Consider the following 13,333-nt stretch of genomic DNA (forward strand, 5'->3'; position numbering starts at 1 on the left):
TGTAATGAATGTATGATGCATGTCAGTGGCTGGCATCAACCTGACCAAACTGTCCATATATGGTAGGAGTCCAGCCACCGGACTCAAGATGGTGGAGGAGAAAGTAGCCAATCACAAAGAGGCCTGGCAAGGACTAGGAAGACAACTGGAGCCTCATCTATGGGGTGAGGCTGGTGGGAGGGAGGTGTCTGTGGACCTAGAAGAGGGAAGACAAATACTGCGGTTGCCTCTGCAGAGTGGGACAGAAGTCAAAGTCCCCCAGGCTGATGCATCTGAGACCATTTGTTATTCATTCACTCACTCGTATACTGAGCATCTACCAAATACTAGTGGGTCGACCCTGAAAGGAAGCCATTGCCTGCTCTCCCAGTAGGAGAGTCAGAAAGGAAAACCAGACAATGACAGTGCAGGACCAGAAAATGTAGCAAGAGGAGCTGCATCAGGGCTGTGGAGCACCTCATTCCAGCCAGAGTTGGGATGGCAATGAATAATTCCCATTTACCAAGCGACCATTCTGTGCTAGAGCTTGGTGCCTCCACACGTGACCTCATTTACGTCTTATCACAACTGTATAAAGCAGATGTCAATATTCCGGTTTAAAAATGATAAAATTGAGGCTCAGTGCAGTCTGCTCACTTGCTCAATGCCACATCAGTATCAAGGGCTGGGGTGAGGATTTGAAGCCAGGAACTATTTTGGCTCCAAAGCCCATGCTCTTTCGAATGAGTCAAAGCCCACAAATATGGAACATCTACAGCCAGAAACATTCCCCCAAAGAATCTTTGAAGATCATTCTACCCAAAAACACAAGAGAAAAAGGTAATAGAGATTACAGCATGAGACAGAGAAAGAATTAAAATAGTGCTTTTAATATAATTTTCAGCAAATGTACAGTATGTACTTTACATCACATATTTCTAAACTGCTCATCTGGAAAATATAAGCTGCAAAAATACAGAATACCACACTCAAAATCTATTGAGTATGTGCTTTTTTCCCCATCCCTTCTGTGAAACAGGGTCATTTTTACCACCCCCACACCCCCACTCCATTGTAATCCAGCCTCGGCTGCTTTTGGAAGAGCTGCTGGAGCCCTCCGTCAGAGAAGCATTCTGGAGAGGGGTTTTCTAAAGCGTGTCAGCAAGACATCCCCACAGGAGCCAAGGGAGGGATAGGCCAAAGGGAATTTGCACACCTGGTCAACGTTACTCTTTAGCAACCCAGGAAAATTGCCTACTGCAAGGGTTTGGAGGACTCCTGACCACAAACACCTCCTCAGTCCTCATCACAGGCCTGTGCTTGGGGCCTCAAAGGACCACACACTGGCCGGATAATCCACACAGGGACCCTTGGGTTCTTGGGCAGGGCAGAGCACGCTAAGTCAGGCCTGCGAGGTCTGTGGATAGTGGCGGGCTGATCTCTGGAGGAGGAGGATGAGGGCCAGGCCCTCAGCTTCTCACAAAGGAGTCTTCTGAAGGTGAATGTGACTCGGGGCAGGTTTTCTCAGTCTCAATGTCTTGGTACTCTGTGCCTAAAAAGGGAGGAGGGAAGAAGAGCCAAGAGGAAAAAGAGATCGGTCTTTTCTGGTTTTCCTACTATTTTTTTAAAAGGCTTATATAATACCATCAGGGCTTTTCAGTGGAATGGACAAGAGCAGAAGTCATGCAAGGAAATACTGGGTTTTGCTCCATGTAACCCCAAGGAGCCAGATTCCAAGCCCAGAGACCTTTGTGAAGGCCACATCTTTCTGAGAATCTATACCAATACTCAACTAGATGTTTCTTCTCTGGGAATGAATAAGTATCCCAGTCATTAACTTGTCCTCATCTTATATAAATCACCAGTGACAGGCCTTGTGTTCTGGGACTCCAAGTGTCACGGCAATCTCTGTTGAAGATGTGGCTGAGCGCCAGACAGCACCCGCCTGCGTCATAATGTCATGCTTTCTCCTCCAGCATCCTGGACACTGTTTTCTTTCCAGCCACAGGATGCACCGCATGCTGAGTCAAACAATCTCCTCACTGGGGCAAGGTTTTTAAGCCTATGTCACACTTCCAAAATAGATGCTGTGGCTTCACTTAAAAGGCATTAAAAACCCAGCTAGTCCCTGGGCTGATTTACAAGCTGGGTAGGTCTCACTGAGCGTGATGTGCGGCTCTGCTGTTCAGTGATAGGCACAGTGGGACCATACAAGTCCCCACTCATTTACTTGTCCTCTTTAGACTCTGACCTGGTGATAGAAAGGTGACAGTGGGGAAATGTCACTCTTTTCCTCAGGATTTTGCAGCTGAGATCTGGCTTATAGGACGCAGCCCGTGTGTTCAGAGCAGTTTGGAGCATCCTTGCTCAACTTTCATGAGGATCAAGTTCTTGTGGTCTTGGGGGGGGGGTAGGTTCTGCTGGAACCCTGGGGAACAGGGAGTTGGGGAGGGTAGGACAGAAGCGAGAGCTGGAGTTGGTTCTTGTGCCTGGAATGAGTAAGAGGTTGTTGAGTGGCCAGAACACGTCTACCAATGTGGCTAAGGTGGAAGAAGGAAGGAGTGTGTTTAAAGGTCTCTAATGTTTAATTATTAAGGTAAAAAAGTTTTTTTTCATTTTAGATTCCCGTGCCTGTAGGCAACATTTTGCAGAGGTCTCACTTCCGGCTCTTGGCTCATTTCTCTATGAAATATAGATTTCTGTGGGGGGTTTTCCCAAGAGTAGATGCCCCGCTGGCCTCATCAGAGCTTCCGAAGAGGCAGATCTCGGTTCTTGCGTTGGTGGTGATGTGGTGTAGTAGAAAGAGCACTGGTTCAGGAGTCAAGACAGACCTGGCATTGGTTCCTGGTGGCCTTTCTAACTAGCTGTGTGACCTTGGGAGCCTTGGGTTTATTGAACCTTAGTTTCCTGATCTGTAAAAGTGGAAAAAAATTAGATTCCCCTTTACCTGGTATAAAGCTGCTGAGTGCATTACCTGGGACCATGCCTTATGACACCTGGCACGTGGGTAGCAGACTCTTACATGGGAGCTCCCCAGCCCCTTCCTCCTTTGAGGTGCTGGACGAATCTATGTGTTAGTTGGGTTCCTTCTGTAATGCAACTTCCTATATTGCATACTTCTGATTCATCTTATGTCCTTAGATTATAAAATTGAACAGTTTTGACAAACATAATACCATGAGAGCTCTCTTCTATTAAGTTAGCACGAATTTAAGAAAAACATTATTTTGGGGGATTTAATGGCAAGATGTCAACCTATAGAATGTTAAACCTCCAGAAAATTTACCATTCCATTTGCTCATAGCAGAATACAATCACTTTGCCTTATGGAAAAATATTTAGAATTTATGCTAATCATCAACTACTGATTGTTGGCCTGAGTCATTAATGCAAAAATAGAAACATCTAGAAAGTCTGTTCCTAAAAGCCTAGTATCTGATAATAGAGTAAGACCTATCCAACTGGCAACCAGCGTTGGTGTGTCTGAAGGCCCTGGGCCAGAGCCAAAATCCTGAGGTTGATGCTGAGGACCATGGCGGTGCTTGGTGGGAGAGGTGTCTGGGGTGTCCCCACTGGAGCCGATGACCAGCACGGAGGAATGCCTCCCTGGTGTGTCAGAATGTATTAGAGTGGAGGAGTCTCCTGTTTCCTGTTACCTGTTTCTGGTAGAATACCCCATAGAAATTGATCATTGGGCTCTGTGGTTAAGACCACGAACAACCCAGGAAGAACAGAAGTCCCCAGAAGACAGCTGTCGTGGTGTCCCTGGTGGTTATATTAGGGGGCACGTGAGAGTGGGTAGGACACACAGTCCATTTGAGCCAGAGTCTTCCTGATGAGGCAGTCCCTATGGGTAGAGAGGGGTGTCTCACATCTTGCTCAGTAGGCAGGGGGTACCCATAAAAGCTAAGATCACGGGCTTTGGATTCACAGACCTGGGTTTCAATCCCAGCTCTGCTTCGTGGCCTTGAGCCGATTCTGGAAGCCTTCCCCTCCCTTTTCCTCTCCTGTCCACTGCTGCTAGTAACAGTTCCTGCCTCACAGGGCTATTGTTGAGATTAAATGAGCTAATACGTATAAGAAGCTGATTCATAGTAAGTGCTTGGTAAATGTTAGCTACTATTATTATTAGTTATTATTAGTGTTTACCAATTATTCCACCTGGTGTATCTGTTAGCTTCATAGTGCCAACGTTTTATGTTGGTGGGAATGGATGTGAAATACTATTTGGATTCACTTTTTTTTTTTTTTTTTAACTCATTAACACATTTCCTCCTCCCATCCCCATTTCATCACATAAGAAAACAGGACAATTACTGTGGTAGAACTGTGGCGTATCAGAGCTGGAAGAGACTGGCGATCAGATCCTGTAGCTCAAATTCCCCTCAGTCCATAGAGAGAAAGATGATGTTGCCTTCATTGTAAACCCTGCCAGTCATGGGGTACTCACCTCATTCTTGGAAAATGGGATACCTGCATTAGATTCCTGTGGGCAGTAACGTCAGGGCTGATGGACACCTTGCTGCAGGACCCCTCCAACACATGGCTTGGCCCTCGCTAGAGCAGCTTCAGCTGCTAGGGCCCCCCCCCCCAAACATGCTGTGCTGCTTCAGACCTCAGCACACTACTGCCCTCGGCCACTGTCTTTGTAAATAAAGCTTTATTGGAACACAGCCTGTGCATTTGTTTACACGTGAGCTGCTCTCATGCTACAACAGAATTGAGTGGTGGTGACAGACACCGTATGACTCTCAAAGCCTTAAAAAACCTAGCCCTTTACAGAAAGTCTGTCAACTTGTTCTGGCGGTCCTCTCAGGAGAGGTGACCTCCTGCCCCATCTCTCTGGCCGACACCCACTGCTCTTTAGTTCTTGGTTTTAGACCACGCCTCTCTCTGAAACCTTTCTGATTCTCAATGCCAGGAGGATGAGCTTCCCACCACCACGAATCAGCCCTCCTTGGGCCCAGTCAGAGCCGGGCTCTTAGTGTTATTATTCTATTGCTTTTGTTTGTGTTCAGGTCTGTCTGGCTCATGGAACTGTGAGCTCTTGGAGGATGGAACCATGTCTTTTTCATCTTTGTAGCTGGTTTGGGGCCTGGCATACTGCCAGAATCTTAATAAAGGAATGAATGAATACATGTTTAGAAATTATCAAGCTCATACGATATATCCCTGGATGACACTAACCCTGCAAAGGGAAGGCATACTACCATGTGGATGCTCTCTGAGAGGCAGGAGTTCTGTCCCTGTCTCCAGGGCCATCTCTGAGGTACAGGAGACTCTGGTTTTCTGAATTTCCCATTTTAGACCTTTTAACTCCTGTCCTTTCTGCCACAATGGCCAAGCACTCTGAGATCACCTACAAATGTGAGAAAGGGGAGGCATGGGTGGGTGGCTGTGGGCAGGCAGGGTAGTTTCCACGTGTTACCCTGGGCAACAGGCCCCTGTAAGAGGCATCTGAACAAAAATATCTTCTTGCATATTCAACCAGTTAGGGGTCCTTCAGTTTTACAAATGTATTTGTGAGCAATCATAATCCCCCCGGGGGGCTGGGTCTGAAAGCTATCATTTAGGGCCAGTTGCTTGAAGAGATTAGGTCTTTGCACCTGTCCAGAACTCAACAATGCGGACTGAGTTGCAAGCAATGGTATAACGAACGAGGAAGGGCAGAGGGAGGAAGATAAGGACGGTGTTTATGTTCCACACTAATCCTTCTCTTGGAAAACATGGCACCTCTTAAGTATTTGGCCTGGATTCTAACTTAAAGGGAAACACAGCTCATGGTTGAGGGGAGGCTGAGGGAGAGGGCAGCGGCATGAGCTCAGCCATCAAGCCCCTACGGTGTGTCTGGAACTTTCTCCTGAGCCATCAAAATGGGCAAAGAAGAATAGCACAAGACAGCAAATATTCTCTGCGGGGCTGAAAAACTGCTGGCCTGGTTTTCTCCCTTCATCTAAAACAAACCACACCGTATACACAAACAACGCTGGAGTGGAACTCTGCCAAACTGTAACAGAATGTCTCCCTTCTCCTTTGTTCGACTGTATGATTTCTCCATAGTGACCTTTATTGCTTAATGCCGCTGAGGAGCGCTTACAGTAACAGGTCTGGCAGGCCTGACGGGGTGGAGAAGAGATCACACTTGTGAGGACCTGAAGAGCAGGCAGCAAGAAAACCAGCCTCGCAGGCTCATGGAAGCCAACAACTGCTTCTCCTCAGAGGGTTTCTCTGTGAGTGTGTGTGTGTGTGTATATATAATTTTTTTTTTTCTCCATTTCCTATGTTCCTCAATGAATGGCCTGCTCTAGAAGTGCAGAAGATAATCCATTAGCAACCATGGTGGAAACTTTTTCCTGAGAAAATGCCTCTGGGGTGGTAGGGTGGTCATTCCCAAGGACTGGCTGGCTGGTTGCCCCCATATGGAATGTTTCTGCAGGTCACCTTAGAGGACATCTCTTGTTCCTTCATTAGCTGGGAAGAAAGCCTCTTGCTGCAGCGGCTTTCCATGGGAAAGGGATGGGAAATCTTGCCATGCCTGAGTGAGGGCAAGCTCTAGGTCATCCCTGAAGACAGGGAAGTGGATTAAATCAGGGATTTAAATGTAGAGACACCACTTTAAAATGTAGAGGCCTAATTAAAAAAAAAAAAATCTCTAGAGAAAGCTATTCTACTTAAGGTGGTGAGGAAGAAGTGATTTTTATGGAGAAGCACATTCCTTCCTGCTTGGAAGACATTAACAAGTCTGTCAAAGGACTCCTTAGGAGCTCTTGGCTTCCCCTTATTATTTTGCCTGCTTAAGCACTACTAGCAAACTCCTTAGGGGGGGCACCGGGAGAGGAGGCCTCTCTTGCTCCTTCATTAGCTGTGAGTAAAGCCCACATGCTGTGGCCGTCTGGAGTGGTGATGTCCCCAGGGTGCCTTGACGCTTCCCAGCCCTCCTCTGTGGAGGCGGGAAGGAGGGGGCAAGGCTGCTGGTCTTCCCTGACAGCACACACCAAACTCCACCTCCCAAACAGACATCTACTTTTACAAAATGTGTTTACTTCACATGGAGGAATAATACCGGTCAAAAAACTTCTTGGTCTACGTGTAGGAATTACAAAAATCTGTTAAAAGTTGCAGCAAAGAGAGATTTTTTCATCCATCTCTGGGCACATTTGACCAAGATGGCAGAGGAGTTTGGGGCAGGAGAGAGAGAGAAGCTTAGTGTTCACCTTCTAGGTTTATTCTATCCCTTACATTTTTGTTTTCTCTAAGTCCAATGGAGCTCTTGCCAGGAAATCTTTTCATTCAAAATACCACTCAAAATGAAACAAATAACCAAGGAGCTGGATCTAATGCTTATGTACAATGGTTCTTTGTAGCACAAAAGGAAACCTAACACCAGACTAGGTTTTCTGTTCTGCAGTAGGAGAGACATTAAAACTCTAAAAGGTGACACACTGCACTTTGGAGCCATCTTGCAATGGGGGACTTTAAGTTCATATCCAGTTGTTGACAAAACTGAGCCCTGGAGGTGTTTTCCTTTTTCATCTCAACATCTCATTCATCCTAAAATCTTAGGGAAAAAAAATCCAAACTGCAAAGAGTTTTCAAAAAAAACGTTTTTCTTTTTAAAGCAAATGGCCCCATGAAAACACAAGGTCAGCGGAGCTCAGTGTGTGTGTACTGAGTTTGGAGAGCTACGCAGAGGGCAGTGACCTATTAGCAACACATTTCAAAACAAAACTCACCCCAAACCTGTACAGAATGGTTTCAAAGCCTTAGGAGCGACAGAGTATACATATTTTATGAATTGGTTGGAGAACAATCCCGCCTCTTACTAGTTAACATACTGATGAGTGCCCCCATGTTCACGGACAAGGACAGACTGAAAGTAAACACACAGAAGGGTGCTTTTGGAAGCATCCTGTCCCAGGCAGCTGATCACGGTGGCCCCGCACCACAACACAAGCTTCTCTTTGAGTTGTCCTTGCTCGGTGGGGCTTTCTCTAGTTTCGGGCTGTCACTTAAACTACCCCATTTACAGTATGTGTGAGAAATTTGGCACAAGAGCCCGGTCTTCTCCCCGCTCTTTTCATTCCTGATTCTTTTGTTGCCCTCCGGGGGAACTGCACATCTGTGTCTCAGGTGAAAAGGCAAACCAAAGAACAAACCTTGAGATCTTTCTCGGGGCCATGAGTGGCCTGGACCAAGGTCACTGAGGAAACACGAAAGGAACGTTAACTGGGCCATGTGTGCGTGCGTGAGTGCGGGCTCTCCCATAAGCCCTGTCCCCTTCCGGGGAATGGCCTCATGAGGCTGAGGCTGCTGACCCCAAAAGCTGCACCCATGATTCTCCTCCCAAACAAGGAGGTTTGCCTGCCAGCTGCTGGAGGGTTAACCACTTTCAAAACACAGACCGAGGCCCCTTCGTTCAAGACTGACCCTAAAAACAGTGACATTTTAATGCATCGGACATGCGGTGGCTCCCGCGACCCTGTGGGTCTATTCACCATCACAGACCCCACAAACTGCTCGACAGCTCATGCTAGGGGACCATTCCTTCTCTTGCCTACCCCCAGAAGCACCGCACCCATCCACACAACCCACATCTAAGCGGTCTCCTCCACGGGCTGAAAAGAACGCCTCTTGGAACGTGAAGCATGAATATAAAAGGGTTTCCCATGACAGTGATCACTGAATCACGGGGAATAAAGCCAGAAGGCGAATTTGCAATTCATCACATTATCCCCTGTTGTCTCAAATGTGATTCCTTTAAAGGCAGGCTGCATAGATACTCTTTCCCAAGAATTTTTTTTTTTCTTCCCGTAGCACATGGTATATTCTTGTTTTCGCAGAATATCCGAATGAGGATAAAATGATAAAAAAAAAAAATTACAATAGATTAATTGCATCCCTTGAATCACATTATATTTTTGGTGCATTAAAAAGAGGAGGAAAGGAAAAAGCAACCAGCATAATAAACTCAGCCTAGAGAACTGTGTTAGTGATTGAAGGGTTAACACGGATTTTAGAAGTGGTTAAAAATAGTATTAGAGGATTATACATACAACAGTTTGAAATTCATATGCATTGCATTTTTTTTTTTTCCTTTAAAAATGGTAAAATGTTTGGCAAATGTAAGCAAATGACTTGGACTGTGTGGGTTTCACCGGCTCTGAGCGAAGTCAATCATAGCCAGGCGAGGCCCACCGCTTCCTGAGGTCACTCTGCGGGGCTGGGGGGCGCTGCGGTGGGGGGGGGGGAAGTGAGGTGCTGGCCCCCCACGCCCGGCTCCCCCCTCGGGCCCTCAGTCTTGAACATGAACATGGAGCTGGTGAGAGGTGCCAATTAGACTCCAGCACGGATCACCCATTAGCATCGCTGAGAGAACTCGGGGGCCTTGAACCACATGCAGACTGGGTGAGTCGTCTACACAGTGACCCATATTGCGAAAGTTAGAGGAGGGAGCACCCGCTCCTCCAACTTGCATGCTCCCCACCCCCACGTGGAGGAGGCAGGTAGCACGGGGTGTGTGTCCCTAGTGCTTATCCTGGTTGTCAACTTGTGATGTTTAGTAGACTTTAAAAAAAAATTTGTTTTGTATGTGTATGTATATCCAGAAACGTCCATCCTCCAAGCTGGCCACCACTGTTCCCTGAATTTGGCAGTGCCTGTTGCTTGCAGCTGTCGGCATCCCGAAAAAGCATGAGGTGCCTTCAAAGAGTAGACTCTGGGCCCCAGCAGGTCGGACGACAAACACACGATCCCATGCTCTCCTTATTCTGAATCCTGTCTGGCTCTGATTTTGAGAAAGAGGACAAAGGTCGTGTTGTGTGTGTTGTGTGTACGTGTGTGTGTGTCTGTACTGAGTTTGTGGGCTTTTTTTTTTTTTTTGGGAAACTTTTTTTTTTTTTAGGAAAAATGACCCTTTGATTACTAATACAGAGTTCAACCTCCTTTCGTCACTATAAAACGGACTCCATGTTTTCACACCACTCATGATCTTCAAGGTTATAGATAAATTTTGTCCTATGGGTCTGGCTTGCGGGCACAGGGTCCCTCCCCAGATTGTCTAGGGTCAGAGTAGAGGCAAAGAACTCACTGGTGCTCAGCCCGCCTTCGTGGTTTTTGATGTAGCGTTTATAGTTTTTCCTCAGGCACTGCCATGTGGTCGTATAGAGGACGAAGGCGGACGACTTCAGCACGATGGCGATGCTGACGTACAAGTATCTGTAGGCCACGTTGTCATACAGGACGCAGGCGCCTTGCTCCCCGCAGAAGGTGCTCCAGAACAGGCAGGTGGAGTCGATGCCGGCCCCGAAGATGAGGGGAGGGGGGATGAAGCCTGCGAGAGGGCAAAGAACACATCACACTCCCGCTCCGGCTCCGCAGGTTGGTCTCTCCCCATCCGCACGCGTGTACCCACTCTCCTTACCGTTCCTGGTGTCGACGCAGTGCGACCTCCTAGAGGGAAATGCAAGGTGGGTACTGCACTCCATGTACTGTGTTCCCGCACGGCCCTTCTAAGGCTGTGTGTGTGAGCAGAGGGAGCTGGGGCCAGAAGTTGAACACGAGTACCCTTTACCTTGTGTCTATATACACATACATGTGATAATATATATGTATGCACATGCATGTACATAAACATGCATAACATGCATGCACACATGTGTACGCAGGTATCTAAGATGGAAAATACCTGCACACATGCTAACAATTTCCCTTCCCCTAGACGTTACCACTGCATTGAATCCTTTTCGTCCTGAGCTGGAAACTGGTTTTAAAACCTTCACAATAGAGTATTTCAGGTGCTTTCAACCAGTGATCAAAAGTGGCAGAGGGGATAAAAACTAGTCTCCTTAATTCATGTCTGTGTTTCTGTCCCTTGTCCAAGCTCAAAGGTTATCAGTCCTGGCTGCACATTTAAAATCATCCAAGGTGCTCCATCCTAGGACAACTGAATTAGAATGTTTGGTGTGTGGCCGGGTCGTCAGGATTGTGAAAGCATCCCCTGGTGAGGGGGGAAAGCCTCTCATTTGTACTATGGGAAATCCATGGATGGCTCATTAATACAAATTAATTGCTTCACAAAAAAAAGGATCCCCAAGGCCAGAATGTGCTGCCAATCATACCCAGGGAGAGACCTCAAAAGCAGAACATGATCACTGCAAGCAGGTGGCAACGTAGCTGAGATCCCAGTGCTGGGGTAGCCTGCGATCTGGAGTGTTCTTTCCAGGGCCAGCCCTGGACCGTCAGAGTTTCACGTTTTATCAAGGAAGGTCCCTCTGAGAATCCGATGTGATGAGATACAGATCCTTAGTCCAGGAAAATACATCTACCCGCAAAATGACACCCATGTTTCAGGGCGTTCGTGGGCCCCTAAAGTCCACTCACGGTCCCCAGATTTAGAACACCTGTGTTACCCAGGCTGTGTCCCTCCCTTCTGAGCCAGGGAGGGAAAAGGCTTACTGAGGGAAACAGCACTTCCTTGGTTTTAATGACAGGCCCAGAATGGGTGTGAGGGGGCCTGCCCTGCCCCAACAGTGCGAACGAGGTTGGCAGAGCTCCTGGCTCCCCAGACGCCTTGGCACCGCCCAGCTCTGGCCCCAGCCCGGAGAGAAACCCCAGAGAAGGGATTTTAGTTGAAACCTCGTTAAAACTGCCCAAGAAGGTTGATTCCATAGGTAAACTCCAAGCTCAAAATCCTGCACGATCTGCTCCCTCTTTGCACCTTCTAAGTCAGCTTGGGCCCGCCGAAGGAAAGTCCTCATCCCAGCATTCTCTGCCCCAAAGTGTCTGACGCCTTCCTCACTGGCCGCTGGGAGTTCTCCCAGCCCCTCCAACAAATGCCTTTCTTCATTTAACTGAACATGATCCCACTGGGCTAACTGTCCTGACAACCACATAGGAGAAACTAAGTCACACGCCACAGTATTTAGGTAAAGAAATGGAGATCTGGAGCCAATTTAAATTGATAGACTTGGCAAAAGAATGGGACAAATCTGGCTGTTTCTATGGCCCAATGGGATCGTTTGAATCCCTTCACCAAATTTCTCTGGGTTTTAGGAGTTGTGATAGCCCCCAAGTGCTCCTCCCTCCTTTTTCTTCTGTCTCTCTTGAGGTCACTTTGTCCTAGCTCACCCATCACCCAGCAATGAGGTGCCAAGACTCCGAAACCTCTGACTACAGTTCTGCCATGCGAAGGGACGGACAGCCCAGGGGCTCCAAGAGCTGCAGGCAAATCCACACTGGGCAAATCAGGTCCTATTTTCAGCACATCCCAGGAAATTTGCAATATAAAGGAGACATTCTTTAATCCTTGCTCGGACCTAAACAGCCCTCTAAAATGCCAATATGTAACTCCTTCATGTATCTGTATCTGTGCAAGGGTTTTAAAAATATTGTTATTGTTAAAGTAGGCCATCCTTCTTTGTGCTAACCGTGTCAATTTTACCCTGCCTGTCAAGCTCCATTACCAGATGAGGCAGCCCTGGAAGGAGTCAGAAAAACCCTTCAAACAGAAATTAGAAAGCTAAGTGCCTAGAAAAGTTTTTCACATTTTGGAGAGCCTTTGTGAGAGAAAAGAACGAACCTTTAACTTGAGTCAAAAGCCTTGGGGTGAGTCGCTTCATCTCTTGGTGTCTCAGTTTCTTGATTTTTAAAAATGGAGCTAATACCACCCCCCCCGGCCAGCATCAAGGTGAACACCAGTACAAATGCGGTGTTATGTACAGGTCTGGTTCTTCCACATGGCCAGAGCCCTTGTTATCTGATTCATGTTCTACAGGGGACTTGGGGTAACCGTTTAAACTCTGGGTTTAATACTTTAAGTATAACCTTTATGAGGTTCCTTTTAGATTTCTGAAAAAAAAAAATTGGCTTTTCCACCAAATTCATCTTCTCCTTTATAGTGACTTTAAATATTCTTCCCCAAAGGGGAGCTCTGGCTATCAGGTATGCAGAGAATACGAGAGGAAGAACTGACTGGATCTCTTTCACTAGAGGTCATTCTAGCACTCACCTGATTAGTCACAGAGGGGAGTTCCACCTGGTGGCTAATTCTCACATGCGGCCACTCCTCATTCTGTTTCTCACTCAGGTGGACCAAATACACACTCGGCCAGTCCCTGCAAGATCCCACCTCCCCAGACACCAATGGGAGACTCCCTTACAATGGCGGAAGTTAAGGAAAGGAAACCTCATTAAAGTGGAGTAGGGAGGACAGAAGGGGGGGCCATACAACCAGAAGAACTGTCAATTACAGACCCCCAACAGGGAAAGATGTACATCGTATCTCCTACAAGAAATGGATGACCCCGGCAACTCAGCCAGTAAGAACCTGTAATCACCCTGAACTCTTGCTCTTCTC

The 13,333-nt window shown here is 47.2% G+C and overlaps 1 protein-coding gene across 7 annotated transcripts in view; it reads right to left on the reverse strand.

The window, feature by feature from the left end:
- Positions 1–848: 848 nt before the first annotated feature.
- Positions 849–13,333, reverse strand: part of SLCO3A1 (solute carrier organic anion transporter family member 3A1) — a 298,502-nt gene continuing 286,017 nt past the window's right edge. For 2 of the 7 annotated variants that reach the window (XM_081831623.1, XM_081831625.1), the window contains exons 10-11: positions 10,067–10,309; positions 849–1,531 (exon numbers count right to left, since the gene is read on the reverse strand). In XM_081831623.1, coding sequence (XP_081687749.1) covers positions 1,449–1,531; positions 10,067–10,309 — 326 coding nt within the window. In that variant the 3' untranslated portion in view covers positions 849–1,448. The other 5 variants (XM_081831620.1, XM_081831621.1, XM_081831622.1 and 2 more) reach the window with 4 other exon arrangements.

The sequence above is a fragment of the Leptonychotes weddellii genome, chromosome 9, assembly GCF_054177405.1.
Source record: "Leptonychotes weddellii isolate Sample4059 chromosome 9, ASM5417740v2, whole genome shotgun sequence".
Taxonomy (NCBI): domain Eukaryota; kingdom Metazoa; phylum Chordata; class Mammalia; order Carnivora; family Phocidae; genus Leptonychotes; species Leptonychotes weddellii.